This window comes from Canis lupus, chromosome 38, assembly GCF_003254725.2.
Source record: "Canis lupus dingo isolate Sandy chromosome 38, ASM325472v2, whole genome shotgun sequence".
Lineage (NCBI taxonomy): Eukaryota > Metazoa > Chordata > Mammalia > Carnivora > Canidae > Canis > Canis lupus.
Window position 1 is genome coordinate 24,323,541 of NC_064280.1, and position 19,452 is coordinate 24,342,992.

At 67.8% G+C, this 19,452-nt stretch overlaps 1 protein-coding gene across 2 annotated transcripts; it reads left to right on the forward strand.

Moving 5' to 3' along the window:
- Positions 1–15,287: 15,287 nt before the first annotated feature.
- Positions 15,288–19,177, forward strand: TLR5 (toll like receptor 5). Of its 2 annotated transcripts, XM_025420678.3 has the most exons (2): positions 15,998–16,136; positions 16,283–19,177. In XM_025420678.3, the coding sequence occupies exon 2, from the start codon at positions 16,287–16,289 to the stop codon at positions 18,861–18,863; it is 2,577 nt and encodes an 858-aa protein (XP_025276463.3). In that variant the 5' UTR covers positions 15,998–16,136; positions 16,283–16,286; the 3' UTR covers positions 18,864–19,177. The 2 variants fall into 2 exon arrangements, with proteins under 2 accessions (XP_048962953.1, XP_025276463.3); XM_049106996.1 differs by having other exon boundaries at positions 15,288–19,177.
- The last annotated feature ends 275 nt before the right edge of the window (positions 19,178–19,452 follow it).

The following is a 19,452-nucleotide window of genomic DNA, read 5'->3' on the forward strand; positions in this document are numbered from 1 at the left end:
CAGCCTCGGGCAGCCCCCAGGCCCCATCAGGCCACATCCGGGCTTAGCCTCCCGTCCTGCACTGTAGGGCAAGGCTGTGAAGGGCCGGGCCTCGGTTTCTTGTCGGGAGTCACGGGCTGTGGAGGGCCCGTGAACACTCGCTCTTGCCATCTTTAACTCCCGACGCCCGAGGAACCCAGAGACCCCCTTCCTCCTCGGGGCCTGTTTCCCCTGAACCCCGTCTCCGTCCTTGGGGCCTTGGGGCTCATGCACTCCCCTCGGGCATCCAGGACCCCTGCTCCTTCCCCACCCGGGTGGGATCCCCCTCCCCGTAGCTGCGAGGGGCCTCTTGGGGGACCTCAGGCGTGAGGCCAGCCCCTGGTGACTGAAATCTGGCGTCCCAACCAGAACAGGATTTTGCAAACAGCCTCACTGAGACCTGGGCATGTAGGTGTCATCGCGGTCCGCTCTCGGCTCTCAGGGAACGGCGCACTGCGAGTGGGGTGGGCTTCTCCCGAGCCTGGGACAGCCCCTCGCGCCCCACAAGCCGATCGTGCCGAGGGGACAGCGCGTGAGGCTGTGGGCGGCAGCCGGCGACCCAGGGGGGTCTGACCCCCCCGTCATTTCCGCTCTCATCGGGTCCAGGGCCCCCACGTCTGCAAAGGCCTAGGGAGGCTTCCTCAGAACCACATGAAAATCAGTGAATTCTATGGATACACAGTTCTCAAAATATCTGTAGGACTAACCCCCAACACAGTTACCTGTTGTTGCTTTTTGCTCGATTAACACGTTGAAGAACGAGAGAGGGCAGCAGGCCTCGTCAGGGCCATAATGCAAAGCAGCGATGAGTGTGTGATCAGTACCTGCCCCTGGGGGGGGGAGGGTAGATGGGGGGAGGGTAGATAGGCGGAGGGGGTGTAGGGGGGGTGTAAGGGGGGTGTAGGGCAGGGGGGTGTAGGGTGGGAGGGTGTAGGAGGGTGTAGGGCGGGGGGTGTAGGGCAGGGGACAGGAGTATAGGGCCAGGGGGTGTAGGGCACGGGTGTGCGGGCTGCGGAGGCGCTGAGGCTGCTGCCGGGTGCGCCTGGGGCGGCACACAGCGGGGCAGCTGGGGTGGGGGCTGCCTGGACCCCTCAGAGGACCCCCCGGCCGTCCCCCTGTCAGATGCTGCCTCAAGGCACCCAGCAGAGTAGCCCGAGGGAGCAGGTGCTGACACCATGACGGGGAGACGCCAGTGGGGCCCCAGGTGCCTGCAGAACACGACACAGGCCTCGCTCCTCTCTAGGGAGCCCTGACGGGGAATCATTAGCGCAAGAGGAGATAAGGGAACCGCGGCCGCGGCGTGTGGGGCAGGGGACACGGATCAATAACCGGGCGATCGGCAGCAGATCGTCAATAATCGTAATTTGCAGACGACCGTGTTCTTTCCTTCCGCCTGGGTTCCCTGACGTCCCCGCGGCCAGCGAGCTGAGCTCTAGGATTTGCTGCCGTTTCTTATCGTCGGTAAATACTCCTTTTCCTACTGCAGGTGCGGTTTTGGGTCTTCTCCCCTACGGAGGGCCCAGGATGGCGGGCAGCCGTCCCGCGGGGGGTGCGCGGCCTGGGGGCCTCCTTGGACCCCTGCCCTGGGGGAGGGTCAGGCCGTCCTCCTCCCACACCCCCAGTGTCTCCCCCTGCCCCCCGCACTATGGGCAGGGGGGGTATCCGTTCCCTGCGGCCCTATAATAAGGGCTAAACCTGCTATAAAACCACTATTCCTTGAAACTTTTCGCATGGCCTGAGCGCTCGCTCCAGCCCCCGGGGACACCGTGTACCCCCCAGGCTGCGCCCCCAGGGACTGGAGGAGGTAGGGCCGCACACGGCAAGCTGGGAGGGGGCTCAGCGGGGCTCAGCCTCGTCCGTGCACAGGGACGGAGCCTCCGACTCCCTTCCAGGAAGCTCCTCTGCAGTGGGGCCGTGGGGACGCCGCTGCCTCCGGGGGGGTGGAGGACGAGCCGCGCGGGGCTCCGACTGTGCAGCGGGCCTCCTTGTTCCCACCCAGCAGGTGGGCCTGAGCGTTTCCTTCTCCGAACGTTTACCTCCGTGAAACAAACTCAGGCCCAGTTAGCGTCTTGCTGGATTTAGGGGGGCCGTCCGGGCGCTCCGGCATCGGAGCCCGCGAGGGAGGCCCCTGGAGGCACCGCGCTCCTCCCTGCCTCGGTCTGGGCGGCTGCGCCCCCTCGGCCCCGACAGTGCTCCCTGCCTGGGCCCAGGCTGAGCACAGAGGCAGGTGAGGGGCGCCCGTCCGCGTCCGTGTGTGGTCGGGTTGTCAGGGACGCCCAGCCGTGGGAGCTGCTCCCCGCACTGGGGAACCCACAGACCCGACATCCGCGGAGCCCATGTCCCCGTGTCTCCGTGCAGAGGCCGCCAGTGCCCTGGAGACGCCGGGACCCCGTCATTCAGGGACGCTCCACTGCACCGCCCGGGCCTCCGCCGATTGCGAGGCCCACCCCGGGGGCCGCCCTCGCCCCACCCAGTGCTAATCTCACTGGGGATACCTGGAGACACGTGTGGTGAGGTGCCGGGGCCCCCGAGCGTGGCCCGGGCACGGCGACACCTAACACCGGCTGTCCTGCTCGCCCAGAGGGTCACTGGCGGCCTGTCCCCCCGCAATGGGGTATCTGGCGGGTCCGGCGGCACCTGAGATGGCAGACACCGTGGTGCACCGCCGCACATAGGCCACGGGGACGCCGTCCAGTGGCAGCCTGGATGTTCCCTTCCCCCATGTCGCGTCTCCGGGGCCGTCCTCCAGGGGGACCCCGCGTCCTGCACGTCCAGGAGGCCACAGAGCTCGCCCTCCTGACACCGTGGGGCCCTCAGGGCCAAGGGAAGCACCCGAGGCGACTCCCGGTGAGCACAGGGCCGCAGGCTGGAGCCCGCACGTGACTGCTGTTTCTGGTGGCCCCGGAGCCCGGGAGTCTGAGGTCGGGATGCCTGTGTGGCCGGGTCCTCGGGGGACCCTCCTGGGGCCTCCTCACGTGGCACCAGGAGCTGTGGGAGGACGTCCTAAGGGTCCCGTCCTTGCGGCCTCATCCGGACCCACTGGAGCCCCCCCAAATGCCAGCACCCCAGGAGCCCGCGCTTCTCCACCCGGACTGGGGCCCGCGCTCCGAACACCCCCAAACCTCCCCATGCCGCACACTGTGCTCCTGCCCGGGGATCCCGGGTGACGCCCAGGAACAGGGCTAGGGTGACCGTGACCTCACCTCAGGTCGAGGTGAGAGGACTGCGGGGTTTCCAACCCAGCAGGTCCTTGAAGACCCCATGGTTTAACCTATTTCGGGCTCCTGGATCGCCTCCTCCACAGACCGGAGTGCTCTGGGCCCCGGGGGGCGCAGCCGGTGAGCGTGCAACTCTGGGTGTCACCTTGGGTCATGACTTCGGGGGCGTGGGATGGGCCCCGCGTCGGGCCCTGGCTCAGCGTGGGATCTGCTGGAGGTTCTCCCCTTTCTAGAATAAGTGAATCCCCCCTTCATTTCAAAGAACACGTCCCGTCAAACCCATGGCAGAAGTCTCAAATGTCTGTGAAATCGGGCCCGTAGAGGGTGAGGCATGTCACATTTCCATTTTCTCTGCCACAGCACGAGACCTGTAATTTTTTCGTGGTTAGAAAACTTAAGACAACAGAAAACCGCGTTTTGGGAACCGCACTCCTTAGAGCATCGCTGACGGGACTTCAAGGTCTCGCCAAGCACAGGAGCCACGCGGCCAGGGAGGAAGCGCAGGAACTGACCCCAGGAAGGAAGCACAGAAGGCACCAAGCCCCTGGCCCAGGAGCCGTGGGGGCCGGTCGCCCAGAAGGTGACCCCCGCTGCCCCACGAGCGCCCGCCTGGGAGGGGAGGGTGCGTGGCGGTGTGCAGAGGGATGGGTGGGTTTTACAGGCTGCCTAAATTCAACCAACGCTTCCTCAGTTGGAAAGGACGAGGGAGAGTGGGGGGGGCAGGCAGGGGGACAAGCAGGGGGACGGGCAGGGGGATGAGGAACAGGTCAGGAGGGGCAGGTGGGGGACAAGCAGGGGGACAGGCCGGGGGATGGACAGGCCAGGGAGGCAGGTAGGGGCACAACAGGGGGACTGGCCGGAGGATGGGGGACAGGTGGGTAGGCAGGCAGGGGGACAGGCTGGGGGACGGGCAGGGGGATGGGCAGGGGGATGGGGACAGGTTGTGAGGGCAGGTAGGGGGACAAGCAGAGGGACGGGCAGGAGGATGGGGGACAGGCTGGGGGGAGACAGGTAGGGGGATGGGCAGGGGGATGGGGAACAGGTGGGGGGCAGGTAGGGGGACAGGCGGGGGATGGGCAGGGGGATGGGGGACAGGTCGGGGGATGGGAGACAGGTCGGGGGGACAGGTAAGAGGACAAGCAGGGGGACAGGCCGGGGGATGGGGGCCAGGCCGGGGGCCAGGCAGGGGGGTGGGCCAGGGGGATCGGGGTGGGGCAAGAAGAGCAGACAGGACAAGCAAGGCACTTGAGGGAAGGTGGAAACCAGGTTCTGGAGGCAGCATTGGATGAATGCGTGTGTGCTTGCGTGTGTGAGTGCACGTGTGCGCTGTATGCGTGTGAACATGCGTGTGCGCGTGCACGCTCCCTTCTGTTTGCTGCTCCTCCTTCCAAACTGCGGGCCGTCCTGTGAACCAGCAGGAGGAGGGTGTACGAGGTGTGCAGGGGCGGGGCGGCCGTGGGGTGGCCCGGGGAGCCAGGACCCCTGCGCGTGGACCCTGCACCCACACCTGGAGCCAGAGAAGGCGGCGGCAGGTGCACCCCCGGCAAACACCAGGAAATCCTCGCTCTCGGGGCCGTGGCGAGGGTAGCGGGGCCGACAGGACCACGGGGCTGTGACCGTCGTCGGAGCTCCCTGCTGCCACCCAGGGGCCTGGCCTCTGTGACGCGCCGTGGCTGCTTGCCGGGTCCGCTCTGCCTTACGCGGCGCCCACTGGCCCTTTGCCGGCGCGGGTGGATGCGGTCCTTGAAGCAAGGACGCGTCTAGGACCTGCGACTGGGGGACCCTGTGCCCCCCGCCTGGCTGGCGTTCGGCTCCATGGATGCTCCTCTGGTCTCGGCCTCCTGGGGGCATCGGGTAGTCCCCCGACATTAGCACTGGTTTCTCTTCTGCTTCCCTGTTTCTTGCTCTCAAATCTCAAAACTCAGCACTTGGCCAGCCTGGGGGCCGGCTCCGTGGTGTTGGCAGAGAGCCTGGGGGTCCCCCGGCGTCTCCGGGCTCCGTGTGCTCACCCTGTGTTGGAGGCCGGCACCAGCCGGAGGGTTTGGGGCAGGGAACACAGAGCAAGGTGGGGCTCCCAGCCTGAGCTCCTGACGGCGCGGGGAGATGTGGGATGTGCCTTGCAGGACACCGAGGACCCAGAGCGTCGCCCCAGGGACACAGGCCTGGCCTTGGGAGCCCGAAGGCACACGGCGGGGGCGGCCGGCGAGCGGGGCTGGTGGGCGTCAGGGCGGGGTGGGGGGGGACGCCGGGGCTTCTGCTCCCTTGGTGGGGACCCCGGGATGCTCATTCTGCGGCTCCCACCGAGCAGACGGCTGCAGCCCCGTGAGGCCGCAGATTGCCGGATTTGCACCCAGGACAGCGTCCCCTGTGGCCCTTCCTGAGCCCCCCCGCGGCCGCGCCTCCCCGCGTGGAAGCCCCGCTCAGCCGGCTGCGGGGGGTCTCGGTGGACTGCTGCGGGAGCCACGGGCGTCGGCCAGCGAGGACCTGGCTGCACCCCGGGTGGGGCACAGGGCTCAGGCAGGTGCTGTGCTGAGAACTACCTGCTGTGTCACCGGAGCCCACGGAGGGTTGTATCCGTGGTGCGATGGGGGTGGGGGGGGGCTCTGGCCACGGGGTCCTGTGTCCCCCTGGGATGGGCTCCCCCTGGAATCAGCGAGTGGCCAACGGCCAATCGCAGTGTCCAGACCTCCCTGGACCCATCACCGCAGCACCCAGGTCCCCCTCCGCCCATCACCGCAGTGTCCAGACCTCCCTGGACCCATCACCGCAGCACCCAGGCCCCCCTCCGCCCATCACCGCAGCACGCAGGCCCGCCTCCGCCCATCACTGCGCCCACGTGGTGTCCCTGTGTCTGCAGCCCCGCCCAGTCCATCACCACAGCCTCCAGCGGGGTCGCCGCTCACCCACGGTGCCCTACAAGCACGTGAAAACTCAGGTCCGGGGTCTCAATGCAGTGAAATCCTTCGGTCCTCCTCCTTAACTAACGCCCTCGGTTTTTACAACTCGCTTGAAAAACCCTTTGCTTCCTTTACTGGCTGGGGGTAGCGAGGGTTTGGGGTGAGTGAGCGTAGCTGCTCTGCCCGTGGCCAGAGGGTGGAAGGTGGAGAAGGGGCCGAGGAGACGCAGAGGGGCTGCGGGTGCCGGGTCCCCACTGGGCCAGTCCAGGGCAGTATGGACGTTAGGGTCCCGCAGGCTCGGGCACAGGGCAGTGGACGTCGGTGGCGGCCTGTGGGTCATCGTTTGCGGCAGGAGCCCCGGCCGGTCTTTGAGTTGGTGCGTGACCTGCTGACCCGCGAGTCCGAGGCACAGACCTGTGCACCTGTGCTCCGCGCCCTCCGAACCCTGGAGGCTGGCAGGGGGGGCGGTGGCGCGCAGTCCCTGCGCTCAGGGGCTCCGGGCTGGCCCGCAGGCCAAGCTGGCAGCTGCCTCTCCTCACGCGGTGTTTACTGCCTGGATGGAGGACACGGGGTGGGGGGGCGTTGGAGGGGGTCTGTGTCCGTGCAGATTCGGGGGCCCCTTTCCTCCCCGCACTGCGCGGCTTGGAGTCCACAGAAAAACCCACGAGGACCCGGAAAACCCGCGGCCCCCTTACAAGCAGGAAGGACCCTCTGGCTCCGCACTCCCGCGCCTCGCAGACCAGGCCGGAGGCGACGTACCGACCCCAGGAGGCCCTTGGGGGACGGCCAAGGAAGTCGGCCTGCGGACGGCGAGACGGCCCCGGGGAATCGCGGCTGGTGCTGGGCAGGGAGGCCGTCGGGAGCGTCCCTTCTGGGAGACGAACGCTGACGTCCCTCCCGGGGGTGTCGCAACACCTGCAGCGCCCATTCGGATGGGTCGGCGCGTCAACTGCGCCTCTACGCCAAATAATAAGAGAGTGACAGTTACTGAATCCATGTGGTGACCCCGCATGACTCCTGCGGCTCTTGCATTAGGTGACTTTTCACAATAAGAAGGGAGGAAGTTGCACCGTGTGGGTCAAGAGCAGAAGTAACGGATCCACCGGGTCGGGGAGGCAAAGCCCCGGGAGGGCGGCCCACTCACAAGTCGGGGGGCAGGTGCGCACGCAGGGGGAGGTCCAGTGCGCAGGCCGGGCGACGGGGTCTTCGTAACGAAGACGGGGTCTTCGTATCCGAGGAGCAGACATGGACGACAGGCCCTGGGTGACTCAGCGGCTCAGCCTGTGACTCTTGATTGTGGCTCCAGTTGTGACCTCAGGGGCGTGGGCTGGAGCCTCCCATCCGGCTCGGCGTGGGGCTCCGTGCTGGGCTTGGGGTCTGCTCCAGGCTCTGTCTGTCCCTCTGCACCCTGCCCCTACTCGTGCTCGCTCATGCAAGCTCTCTCCCATAAAAAAAAAAAAAAAGAAAGAAAAGAAAAGAAAAGAAAAGAAAAGAAATAAAGGAAGAAAAAAAAAGAGAAGTGAGAGCCAATGGCGCCCCAGCGCGGGGGTGGGAGGGCGACTGGGCAGGGAACAGAAAGATTGAGCGTAGTTAGCACCGCCCACGGCCCGAGTGTGAGAGCGTGGCCTGGACTCCAGACAAAAGTAACGACCTGGCGCGTCCCTAGAAACCTTCTGGAAGTAGTTTCCAATGACACCGGAGCGCAAGACGCTGCGCCGACCGCTCCCAGAAAAGGGCAATCTTCCATCTGCACGATACACGGAGGAACAGGTTTTGCGTTACAGACCCCTCGGCAATGCTAGGTATTTTCCTAAGGTTGCATCCTGCACTGTTTGAGTGAAGAAAGTAAGAATTGGAGAATATTATTCCCAGCCAAATTACTTGTGATATGCGGTGTAAAAGTATTCTCGGGTTCGGGCACGGATGACGTAACCTCTATGGGAGAAAGTTACGTCTTCACGGGGCTCGTTTGACCAAGAGCTGAGTTTGGAACATGAAACTGGAGAAGTCACATCCAGGCGTACCTGTGGGCCCCCCTCGCTGGATCTGGACCCCAGTTTTAGTAAGATGGTCTGACGATGGGAGCCCAGAGGGAAGCATGAGCACGTGGGGTCCCCGTAGCTCTCCTTCCCCCACGTCTGTCCTTCCCTGCACTGGGCGGTGTCACGGGGAGCGAGCGCACCGCCCCAGGTCGGAGGAGCCCACGGGCCGGGGACACGCACCACTCCAGGTCCAAGTAACGGACGGGCCGGGGACATGCACCACCTGAGGTCGGAGGAGCCCGTGGGCCGGGGACATGCACAGCCCAGGGTGCTGGGCTCTCCAAAGCGCAAACACGCTCACTGGCTGACGTGGCGAGCGGCGTGGCTGTGACATCCCGGAGCATGCAGGGAAGGGAGGAGTGTCCCCGGCGCCGTTTCCAAGCCCCGGGACTCCCAGAGCCCTCTGCTCAGCGCTGCTCCTGGCTCTGGGGACACAGCTTCTGCCACCCAGCCCTGTCTGGGGGGTGACAACCCCCCTCCCCAGGTGACTGGAACAGCTGGGGTCTTCTCACGAGTGGCCCTCAAGCAACTGAGCTTCCATTATCTTTGCGGCTGCAGAGGAGCTGGGGATCATTGTGTTTGCTGCTTGGGGCTGAGGACTATCACTTGCTTCCTGGGGATTAAAATCCAGAGGAGCAGGGCACCCGGGTGGCTCAAGTTCTGACCTCAGGGCCCTGTGGTGGAGCCCCGGCCCTGCCCCAGCTGCCTTGAGTCTCTCAAGCCCTTGGGAAACAGGCTTGGGGTTCGGCCAGGGGGAGGGAGTACTGTGCCAGGAGTCCGGGAGCAGGGGCTGAGCTCCTCCTCGCCAGCTGGGCTGTGCCTTTGGACGGTTGCTCTGTGGCTCCTCTGCAGCTCAGGACGGGGGGCGGCTGCACCGGCCTGGAGGTCTGCAAGGACGGTCCAGGGGCGGCCTTTCCCCTCGGCTCAGGCCTCAAGCACCCGGTGCCTGTGTGTCCCCACCTCCCACCCGGGCCCCGGGGCCCCGACATTCGTCCCTGCAGCTGCGGAGCCTCGAGGGCGCGGCTGAGGTGATGAAGTCTTGGAATCCAGGTGCAGCTTGAGGTGAGGCCTGGAGCCAGGAAAGAATTCTTGAGGCATCTTTGGTGCAAAGTGGTGGTTTTTTGGGATCCCGGGGATGGGCCGTGTGAGCACGGAGCTGCGGCCGGGCCTGTGAGGAGACCACCGCACACCTGGGGTGGGAGGCCCCGGGGACAGCCGCCCCAAGGGCTTGGAAGCCATGTGCTGGGGACCTCCAGGGCTGGCTGCGGTGGGGGCCCTGATCACCATCTAATAAAACCCGGGTCACGAGACCCTTCAGAGCGCGCTTGGGGTCATCGCCCACGCGGATCTTGGGGTAGAGACAAAGGATGCTTCTAGGGGGACTTTTATCCGTGACAGTAGACTCGCAGGGGCCCGGGGTCGGGCTAAGGTTGCCTCCTGCCCTCAGCACAGGAGGAGCGCGGGGGCAGCTCAGTCCCCAGAGGAAGGTCCCCCTGCCTGTTTCCGGGGCTGCTCGGCGGCCTTTGTCCTCAGCTGGTCCCTGCTCCCCCATCACCGGGCCGGTCCCGAGGTCCCTCCTCCTAGGACTGGGCCAAAGAGGGGACCTGGGCCACGGGGGCGGGCCCTGCGGGGTGGGCGGGGCTTGCTCTGCGGGGGCGGGGCCTGCGGGGTGGGCGGGGCCTGCGGGGTGGGCGGGGCTTGCTCTGCGGGGGCGGGGCCTGCCGGGGTGGGCGGGGCCTGCGGGGTGGGCGGGGCTTGCACTGCGGGAGCGGGACCTGCCGGGGGCGGGCCCGATCCGCGGGGGGCGGGGCCGGGCAGGCCGGGGGCGGGGCCAGGGCGGGGCCAGGGCGGGGCGGGGGCGGGGGCGGGGGCGGGGCGGGGGGCGCGGCCCCTCCGGGAGGTGAGCCCCGGGCTCGGGGTCGGGGTCGGGGTCGGGGTCGGGGTCGGGGTCGGGGCGGGGCGGGGCGCGAGGCCGGTTCCCGGCGCGGGCAGCGGGCGGACTTCCTCGCTTTCGGTTTCGCGCCGCCCGGGAAGGGGCAGGTGACCCGGTCCCGGCCGCGGAGGCCGCGGGAGCGCCCCGGGCGGTGAGTGCGTGGGCCGGGCCGGGCCGCGGGCCGCACCTGCGGGGGAGGACGGGGCGCGGGAGGCCCCGGAGAGCCGGCGGGGGGCGCCCGAGGCCGGGGTGGGAGGGAGCCGGGCCGGAGGTGCGGCCGCGCAGACCCCGCGGCTCCTGCTGCTGCGGGCCTGGGGGAGCCGGGGGCCGGATGCCGGGGCCCTGATGCCGGGGAGCCTGATGCCGGGGAGCCTGATGCCGGGGCCCTGATGCCGGGGCCCTGATGTTGGGGCCCTGATGCCGGGGAGCCTGATGCCGGGGCCCTGATGTTGGGGCCCTGATGCCGGGGACCCTGATGTTGGGGCCCTGATGCCGGGGACCCTGATGCCGGGGACCCTGATGCCGGGGCCCTGATGCCGGGGCCCTGATGTTGGGGCCCTGATGCCGGGGACCCTGATGCCGGGGCCCTGATGCCGGGGCCCTGATGTTGGGGCCCTGATGCCGGAGAGCCTGATGCCGGGGCCCTGATGTTGGGGCCCTGATGCCGGGGACCCTGATGTTGGGGCCCTGATGCCGGGGACCCTGATGCCGGGGCCCTGATGCTGGGGCCCTGATGTTGGGGCCCTGATGCTGGGGCCCTGATGCCGGGGAGCCTGATGCCGGGGCCCTGATGTTGGGGCCCTGATGCCGGGGACCCTGATGTTGGGGCCCTGATGCCGGGGAGCCTGATGCCGGGGAGCCTGATGCCGGGGCCCTGATGCTGGGGACCCTGATGCCGGGGACCCTGATGCCGGGGAGCCTGATGCCGGGGCCCTGATGCCGGGGACCCTGATGCCGGGGCCCTGATGCCGGGGCCCTGATGCCGGGGAGCCTGATGCCGGGGACCCTGATGTTGGGGCCCTGATGCCGGGGACCCTGATGCCGGGGCCCTGATGCCGGGGCCCTGATGTTGGGGCCCTGATGCCGGGGACCCTGATGCCGGGGCCCTGATGCCGGGGCCCTGATGTTGGGGCCCTGATGCCGGAGAGCCTGATGCCGGGGCCCTGATGTTGGGGCCCTGATGCCGGGGACCCTGATGTTGGGGCCCTGATGCCGGGGACCCTGATGCCGGGGCCCTGATGCTGGGGCCCTGATGTTGGGGCCCTGATGCTGGGGCCCTGATGCCGGGGAGCCTGATGCCGGGGCCCTGATGTTGGGGCCCTGATGCCGGGGACCCTGATGTTGGGGCCCTGATGCCGGGGAGCCTGATGCCGGGGAGCCTGATGCCGGGGCCCTGATGCTGGGGACCCTGATGCCGGGGAGCCTGATGCCGGGGCCCTGATGCCGGGGACCCTGATGCCGGGGAGCCTGATGCCGGGGCCCTGATGCCGGGGACCCTGATGCCGGGGCCCTGATGCCGGGGCCCTGATGCCGGGGAGCCTGATGCCGGGGACCCTGATGTTGGGGCCCTGATGCCGGGGACCCTGATGTTGGGGCCCTGATGCCGGGGAGCCTGATGCCGGGACCCTGATGCCGGGGCCCTGATGCCGGGGACCCTGATGCCGGGGGCCCTGATGCTGGGGAGCCCCCGCCGGAGCCCCCAGGCCCCACCACAGCAGCGAGTCTGAATCATTTCCCGGAGTTTACTGAGCCTGGTGGAGCACTGACACGTGTCGGGCCCCCCGATGGCCGCCTGGCTTCACCCTGGCTCCTGTGGGCACAAGACAGCAGCCAGCACCCTCCTGTGAGCAGGCACAGCCCGTCTCAGGGCGGACGGTGGGGCCGGGTGGCCCGCGGGCTCCACAGGGGCCGTCCCTGGGCTTCAGGAGCACCTGGGCCCAAGCAGGGCAGGGAGTGTGTGGGCTGCGCCATCTGCGAAGCTGAGCCTGCCAGGCTTCGGCTCCCTCGGAGGCGACACTTGCCAGGAAGCCGCGTCCAGCCTCGCAGAGCCTCCTTCGTTGGGCCGCAAGCCCTGGAGGCCGAGCCTGGTGAGGCTGGAGACCCAGTGGGCCGGCTGCTGTGCAGGCTCTGGACTGGCCAGGAGCCCCTGGGCTCCAGCCCCGCACAGATCCCGACCTCATCCAGGCCTGGGGCAGGGGCACTCCCGGCTCAGCTGCTTCTCGTTGCATCAGGATGCCCGTGAGCCCCGTGCTCCTTCCTGGGCCCCGGCCCTGGCCCAAGGCTGGGCAGCCCTCAGGGAGGCGGGCGGAGCCTCGCAGGCCAAGCTTCTCGGTCCTGTTACTGCGGCTGTGCCTGAACACGTCAGGCTCGGCTCCAGCCCAGCGCTCCTTGCATGAGGACTGTGGCCGCCTCACGCTCAGCCCTGGGCCCTCAACAATCACCCGTGGCATCATCTGCTTGCACCGGGGGCCCACGAGCGTGCTGAGGGATGACTAGGGAGCAGAAGAGGGCCGTGCCGTTGGGGTTCCAGCGTCTGGATGGATGGGTGGGTGTGTGCTGTGGGGTCTCCAACGCAGGAAAGGGAAACCGCAGGTGGCGCTGGGCTGAGACTCCGCTTCCTCCCTGGCTTCCCTCCGTGGATTCCTCTGGGACTTTGTTTCTGGCGAGGGGCAGGTAACTGCTGCCTGGGTGGGTACTTAGGCAAGAAATATTAGAGGGTCACACATCAGCAGCTGGTTTCTGGGTCGGGCACTGGGGGTCCCAGGGGGCGGGCACTGGAGCATCCCTGAGTGCGGGCGTGGGGGTGGGGGGGGTCCCTGGGGGCGGGCACTGGGCGTCCCTGCCTCCTAGACACCATTTCTGCCACTACTGCAGAGATGATCGCGCTGGTGCTCGGAGACGCTAGGCGCTGGCTCGAGGTCACAGCTATTAGGCTGCAAACTTCGTCCTCATTGTCACCGCCCCCACCGTGACAACCGGTGCAGGGCTCAGGGCGCCTAGGCCGCGGTGGGGGATCTCCCTGAGCCCTGCTCCCCAGGCCCAGCTCCTGTGCCCCCCCACTGCCGCCCCTGCCACCCCGCGCCCCCTGTCGGAACCCCCGCCCGTCACTCGCTCCTCAGAGGCAGCCGCTGTACCCCATCCGCGCCCGTCCGGTGCCACCCTCCAGGGCTGGGGCGAGCTGGGGCGAGGTCAGCGCGGCCCCTTCCCAGAAGTGGTGCGGATGCAGCTGGTCGGCCTCAGGCCCGGGAGGCGGGCAGCCTGAGCCCTGGGCGGGGACAGGGACCCAGGGCCACAGCAGGTCCCCTGAGGCTTGCTCCAGAGGCAGAGTCTCAGCTCCCGCCCAGCCCGCTCACTCCGCACGCCTTTCCCGGCGATTCCCGTGCAGAGCAGAGGCTCAGGCTCCCGGCACCGTGCATCCTGGCGTTTTTGGAAGATCGGAAAGATGTAGTGCGCACACGGCGTGGTCCTCAGCCTGAGACCTCGGGTCCTGGTCGGTGTCCCCGACCTTGCGGGTCAAAAATTGCTGTGTGGCCTAGAAAACCATGCGCAGGGGGGCGGCTGGGTGGCTCCGTTGGCTTAAGTGTCAAAGTCTTGGTTTCGGCTCAGGTCCCGATCTTGGGGTCGTGAGGCTCTGCTCTCAGTGCACAGTCTGCTGAGACCCTCTGCCCTTCCCTCTGCTCATGCTCTGTACATAAATACATAAATAAGTAAACAAAATGTGCATTTTAAAAAGATTTTATTCATTCATGAGAGACAGAGAGAGAGGCAGAGACATAGGCAGAGGGAGAAGCAGGCTCCGTGCAGGGACCCCGAAGCGGGACTCGATCCCAGGACCCCGGGGTCACACCCTGGGCTGAAGGCAGACGCCGGACCCCCGACCCCCGCAGGGCCCCTCTGTTTCTCCCCTGAACTAGCCTTTCCCCTCTGGGGAGACAAGAGCCCTCCTTCGCGACTCCCCACATCAGCACTGACCACTGTCGTCTCCCAGAGGTTCCTAAGGAAGGAAGTTGGGGACCCGTGCCCCACCGCGTGAGGACGTGAGTGCATGGCTGCGAACCCGGCCCCCCCCCCCCCCCCGTGTGCGGGCTCCGCGCAGAAGTGTCGTCCACACGTGAGCCTTGGAAACGAAGTCCGTGCTCCAAGGTGAGGCCACTGGCCTGAGCAGGAGCCGCGTCTGTGCAGCCTTGGGTGCGCCCAGCCCCGTGGCAGCAGCGTCCGTGGGGGATCGAGCATCCTGCAAGCACGTCCAAGGCCGGGCAGAGGCCCCAGCCCCATCCCTGAGTCCGCAGCGCACCCGTCCACAGGCCGTGCCACGCAGGTGCCCGGGGCAGGCCTCGCACCGCGGGGTGAGGAAGCAAGATGCACAAAGACTTCCGCTCCCCGCAGGTTTTCGGGGCGCACCGCCTGTGCCCCAGCCCGCCTGCCACCCAGTGACCTGCCCCCACTTTGCAGCCCGGCGGGCACAGGCCTTCCTCCAGGTGACGGCGTCTCCCATGTCGCCTGTTTCCAACCACCCAACGTGGGGAAACCGCGCGGTCGGGTTCTTGGTGCCACGGCCGCACCCCGAAGCCCTGGTGTGATGTGTGACCCTGCGGCGTGGGGACCGGCTCCTGCCACCCGACGGCATCGGCTCTGGGTGCGTTGCCGTCCACGTCTCGCTGCAGGGAGGTGACATGGGGCCCGCGGGCGCCTTTCACTGCGGACATTTAAACTACCAGTTTCCCGTTTTGAAGTGGAGTCGCGGGTGTCATCTGATCGGCCCACGCTTGGCGTGGCTCTGCCCTCGCGGGAAGCCGCAGAGCAAACGGGAGGGCAAGTCCTTCAGGGCGAGTCAGCGGGAGCCCCGCGGCGGGGAGGCGTCAGCCACTTGGCCGCGCTCACCCTGAGGAACACGCTTGGATGCAGGAGTCGCAGGGAGGTTGTCCACGGACGTGTCTGGAGCTTTGTAAGAATCACGAGAGGTTTGGAAGTGAGGGCTGAGTGCAGGGCTCACGTGGGCGCCAGGCAGGGAGCGGGCGGCCGTCCCCCGGAGGGGTCCCGCATGGCCGCAAACCGCCGAGGGACCGTCTTCCCTGGCGCACGAGGTGGAGAAAGCGCGGAGCCCGCGCCGTGGGGCGCTGGGGCTGGGCCCGGGTGGAGCTCTGAGCACGGCTCTGCGTCCAGGCCGCCCCGGGCCCCGCGCGAGGCTCCTGCGGGGCCGCTCTCCCCACCGGCCACGGGCACCAGGGCTCTGTCAGGGGTAAACTGAGGCTCTCCTCGCTGGCGGAGCCACTCCTTCAGCTCCGGTTTTCCGACCCGGCGGCGGGTGCCCTCCCAAACGCTTGCCGCGTGGCGGTGAACACAGCTCACAGGGGGACGGGCCACCTACCGCATCAGGGCCCGGGACGCGCTCAGAAGGACATGAGCAAGGTGGCCTGAGAGGTCGGGAGCAGGGGAGCGAGCGGAGGGGGGGTCGGCGACGAGCCACGGAGCCATGGGAGGAGAGCGTGCGTGCAGAGGAAGCAGCACGTGCCAAGTCCCAGCCCTGGAAGTGCGTGGAGAGGCGGCCGGAGCCCCCGTGTTGCACCCCCCGCCTCCCCGCTGGGCCTCCTTCCTTTGCATCCCTGGGGCCCCTGGATGTCATCGAGTCATCGGGGGCCTTCCTGGCCACTCTGGCCGCTGCCGCCTGCCCCAGGACGTGCGCCCCAGCTGGCCCGTGTGTCCAGCCCCTGCTGCACCCTGTGCACAGAGCGGACGTGTGGCACTTGTCCAGATGACGGGCGCCCTGAGCCGCGCCGCGCTCGCCCCCACAGGCCTGGGCAGGGGGTGGGAGGGGGATGCACTGACCCGTCAGGCTGGGCGCTTCGCGGATGGTGGCCCGAAGGACCAGCGTGTGCGTGCTGACCCGGGCCGTGTGTGGAGCGCGCAGGGGGCGGAGGGGCGGGCCCCCGGCACTGGGCGGGGGCGGCACCAGTATCCTCCGCCTGCCATTTTCCCCGACGCCCTGCACGCATCCCGGTTGAGTGACGGCAAACAGACTCTCCTCAAGGTAAGTGTTTCTCAAGGACCCAGCACGGCGCTGAGTGCGCGTCCCGCCGGGCCCACGTGTGGGGGGAGGCAGGTGCCTGTCCGGGGGCCCCCGTCCCGGGCCCCGGGGTGGCGTTGGGCTTGCACGGCTGTGTTTCCGTCCCGCAGGATCATGGGCCGCCAGCTGGGCCGCGCGCTGGGGCTGCTGCTTGTGGCCGGCGCCGTGGCCGCGGCATCCTGCTGCGTGGCTGATGGCCGGAGGGCCCTGTACCGCTCCTGCAACCTCAGCCAGGTGCCCCCGGTCCCCAGCACCACCGAGATCCTCCTGCTGAGCTTCAACTACATCCGGGCCATCACCCGCGCCTCGTTCCCCCTCCTGGAGCGGCTGCAGCTGCTGGAGCTGGGGACGCAGCAGACGCCCTTCAGCGTCGACAGAGAAGCCTTCAGGAACCTGCCCAACCTGCGCACCCTGGACCTGGGCAACAGCCGGGTGGATTTCCTGCATCCCGACGCCTTCCAGGGGCTGCCCCACCTGCAGGAACTCCGGCTGTTCGCCTGTGGCCTCTCCGACGTCGTGTTGACAGACGGTTATTTCAGAAACCTGGGGGCTTTGTCGCGCCTGGACCTGTCCAAAAATCAGATTGGGAGCCTCGAGCTTCACGCCTCCTTCCGGGAGCTGGGTTCCCTGAGGTCCGTGGACTTTTCCCTCAACCGGATCCCGGCTGCGTGTGAACAGGGGCTCAGGCCCCTGCAGGGCAAGGCGCTCTCCCTTCTGAACCTCGCGGCCAATGGCCTGTACAGCCGGGCCCCCGTGGACTGGGGGCGGTGCGGGAACCCGTTCAGGAACGTGGTCCTGGAGACCCTGGACGTGTCTAACAACGGCTGGACCGCAGACGTCACGGGCAACGTCACCAGGGCCATCGGTGGGAGCCAGATCTCCTCCTTGGTGCTCGCCCACCACATCATGGGGCAGGGGTTTGGCTTCCGGAACATCCGGGACCCTGACCGGAGCACGTTCGCGGGGCTGGCCGGGAGCTCGGTGCTGCGGCTGGATCTGTCGCACGGCTTCGTCTTCTCCCTGAACGCCCGACTGTTCGAGGTGCTCGGGGACCTGAAGCTCCTGGACCTCGCCCACAACAAGATCAACAGGATCGCGGGAGAAGCGTTTCACGGCCTCGGCAGCGTCCAGGTTCTCAACCTGTCGCACAATCTCCTGGGCGAGCTCTATGACTCTGACTTCTCGGGGCTCGCGGAGGTCGCCTACATTGACCTGCAGCACAATCACATCGGGATCATCCAGGACCAGACGTTCAGATTCCTGGGGGCGCTTCGGACCCTGGATCTCCGCGACAACGCCCTCAAAACCGTTTCCTTCGTGCCCAGCATAGACACCATCTTCCTGGGCAACAACAAGCTGGAGACCGTGTCCCACATGGACCTCACAGCCAGCTTCCTGGAGCTGTCGGACAACAGGCTGGAGGACCTGGGCGACCTCTACTCGCTCCTCCGGGTCCCTGCCCTGCAGGTCCTCATCCTCAACCGCAATCGCCTGTCCGCGTGCCGCGGCGGACACGGCCCCACGGGCAGCGTCGGCCCAGAGAGGCTCTTCCTCGGGAGCAACATGCTGCAGCTGGCCTGGGAGACCGGGCGGTGCTGGGACGTGTTCCGGGGGCTGCCCCGGCTCCGGGTGCTGCACCTGAACCACAACTACCTGGCCGCCCTCCCGCCGGGGCTGCTGCGGGACCTCACGGCGCTGAGGGGCCTCGACCTGAGCGCCAACAGGCTGAGCACGCTGTCCCGGGGCGACCTGCCTGCTGCCTTGGAGGTGCTGGATGTGTCCAGGAACCAGCTCCTGTCCCTGGACCCCGGGCTGCTCGCCCCGCTCAGAGCCGTGGACCTAACGCACAACAAGTTCATCTGCGGCTGCGAGCTCCGTCCCTTGGTGAGGTGGCTCAACCGGACCAACGTCACCGTGTTCGGGTCCCGCGCAGACGTGTGCTGCGCCTACCCCAGCTCGCTTGCGGGGACGCCCCTGTCCTCTGTCTCCATGGAGGGCTGTGACGACGAGGAGGCCCTGCGGACCCTCACGTTCTCCCTCTTCATCTTCTCCACCGTCGGGGTCACGCTGTTCCTCCTGGCCGTCCTCGTGGCCGCCAAGCTCCGGGGCCTTTGCTTCCTCTGTTACAAGGCGGCCCGGCGCCTCCTGCCTGCGGGGCCCGCCGAGGACGGAGCGCCCGACGCGTACCAGTACGACGCCTACCTGTGCTTCAGCGGCAGAGACTTCGAGTGGGTGCAGCGCGCGCTGCTCAGGCACCTGGACGCTCAGTACAGCTCCCGAAACAGGCTGAACCTGTGCTTCGAGGAGAGGGACTTCGTCCCGGGGCGGGAGCACATCGCCAACATCCAGGACGCCGTGTGGAGCAGCCGCAAGGTGGTCTGTCTGGTGAGCAGGCACTTCCTCCGCGACGGGTGGTGCCTGGAGGCCTTCGCGGCCGCGCGGAGCCGCTGCGCGTCCCACCTGGACGGCGCCCTCGTCCTGGTGGTCGTGGGCTCCCTGTCGCAGTACCAGCTGAGGAGGCACCCGGCCATCGGGGGCTTCGTGCGGCAGCGCCGGTACTTGAGGTGGCCCGAGGATCTGCAGGACGTGGGCTGGTTCCTGGACACGCTCTCCCGACACATCCTGCAGGAGCAGAGGGGCGCGCGCGGGGATGGCGGCATCCCGCTGCGCACCGTGGCGGCCGTCGCCTAGCTGGCTGAGCCCAGGCCGCGGGGCTCTTGCCATTTGCACGGGTCACCGCTCTGGGCGCCGGTTTCCTACCTGGAGAACGTGATTGCACACGAAGCCCGTTCTCCCCGACCCGCCTCGGCAAGGGGTCCCGCCGGCCCTGGTCGCGGGCAAGGGGTGCCCAGGCTCTGCAGCGCGACACTGAGCGCGAACCCGAGGGAGGGCGAGCCCAGGTCCCCCTCGCCGCCTGACGGCCACTGCACACCTGGAGACCCCCTGGAGCAGCCCAGACTTGCAGGGTCGTCGTTTCCTCAAAGAACCCTACGCGTCTCGCTTTCTGTCTTTGTCGTGTTTATTTTCATACAGAAAGGTTTTCCTGCAAACGCGTCAGGAGGCTTCAGCCAAGGAAGCTGTGCCGGCTTTGCCCTGTGGCTGCAGCACCGGGGGCCGCCCGACCTGGGGCTCAGTCTCCCAAATGTGCCCCGGTCCTGACCCTCAGATCACCCCCGACCTTCCTTCTGGAATGTTCCCTCGCTCTGCGCGTCCAGCCTCCGTGTTCCTCAGAGCCCAGCCGCCCGCCCCAGGGGAGCCTGCGAGCAGCGTCGTGTCGGGG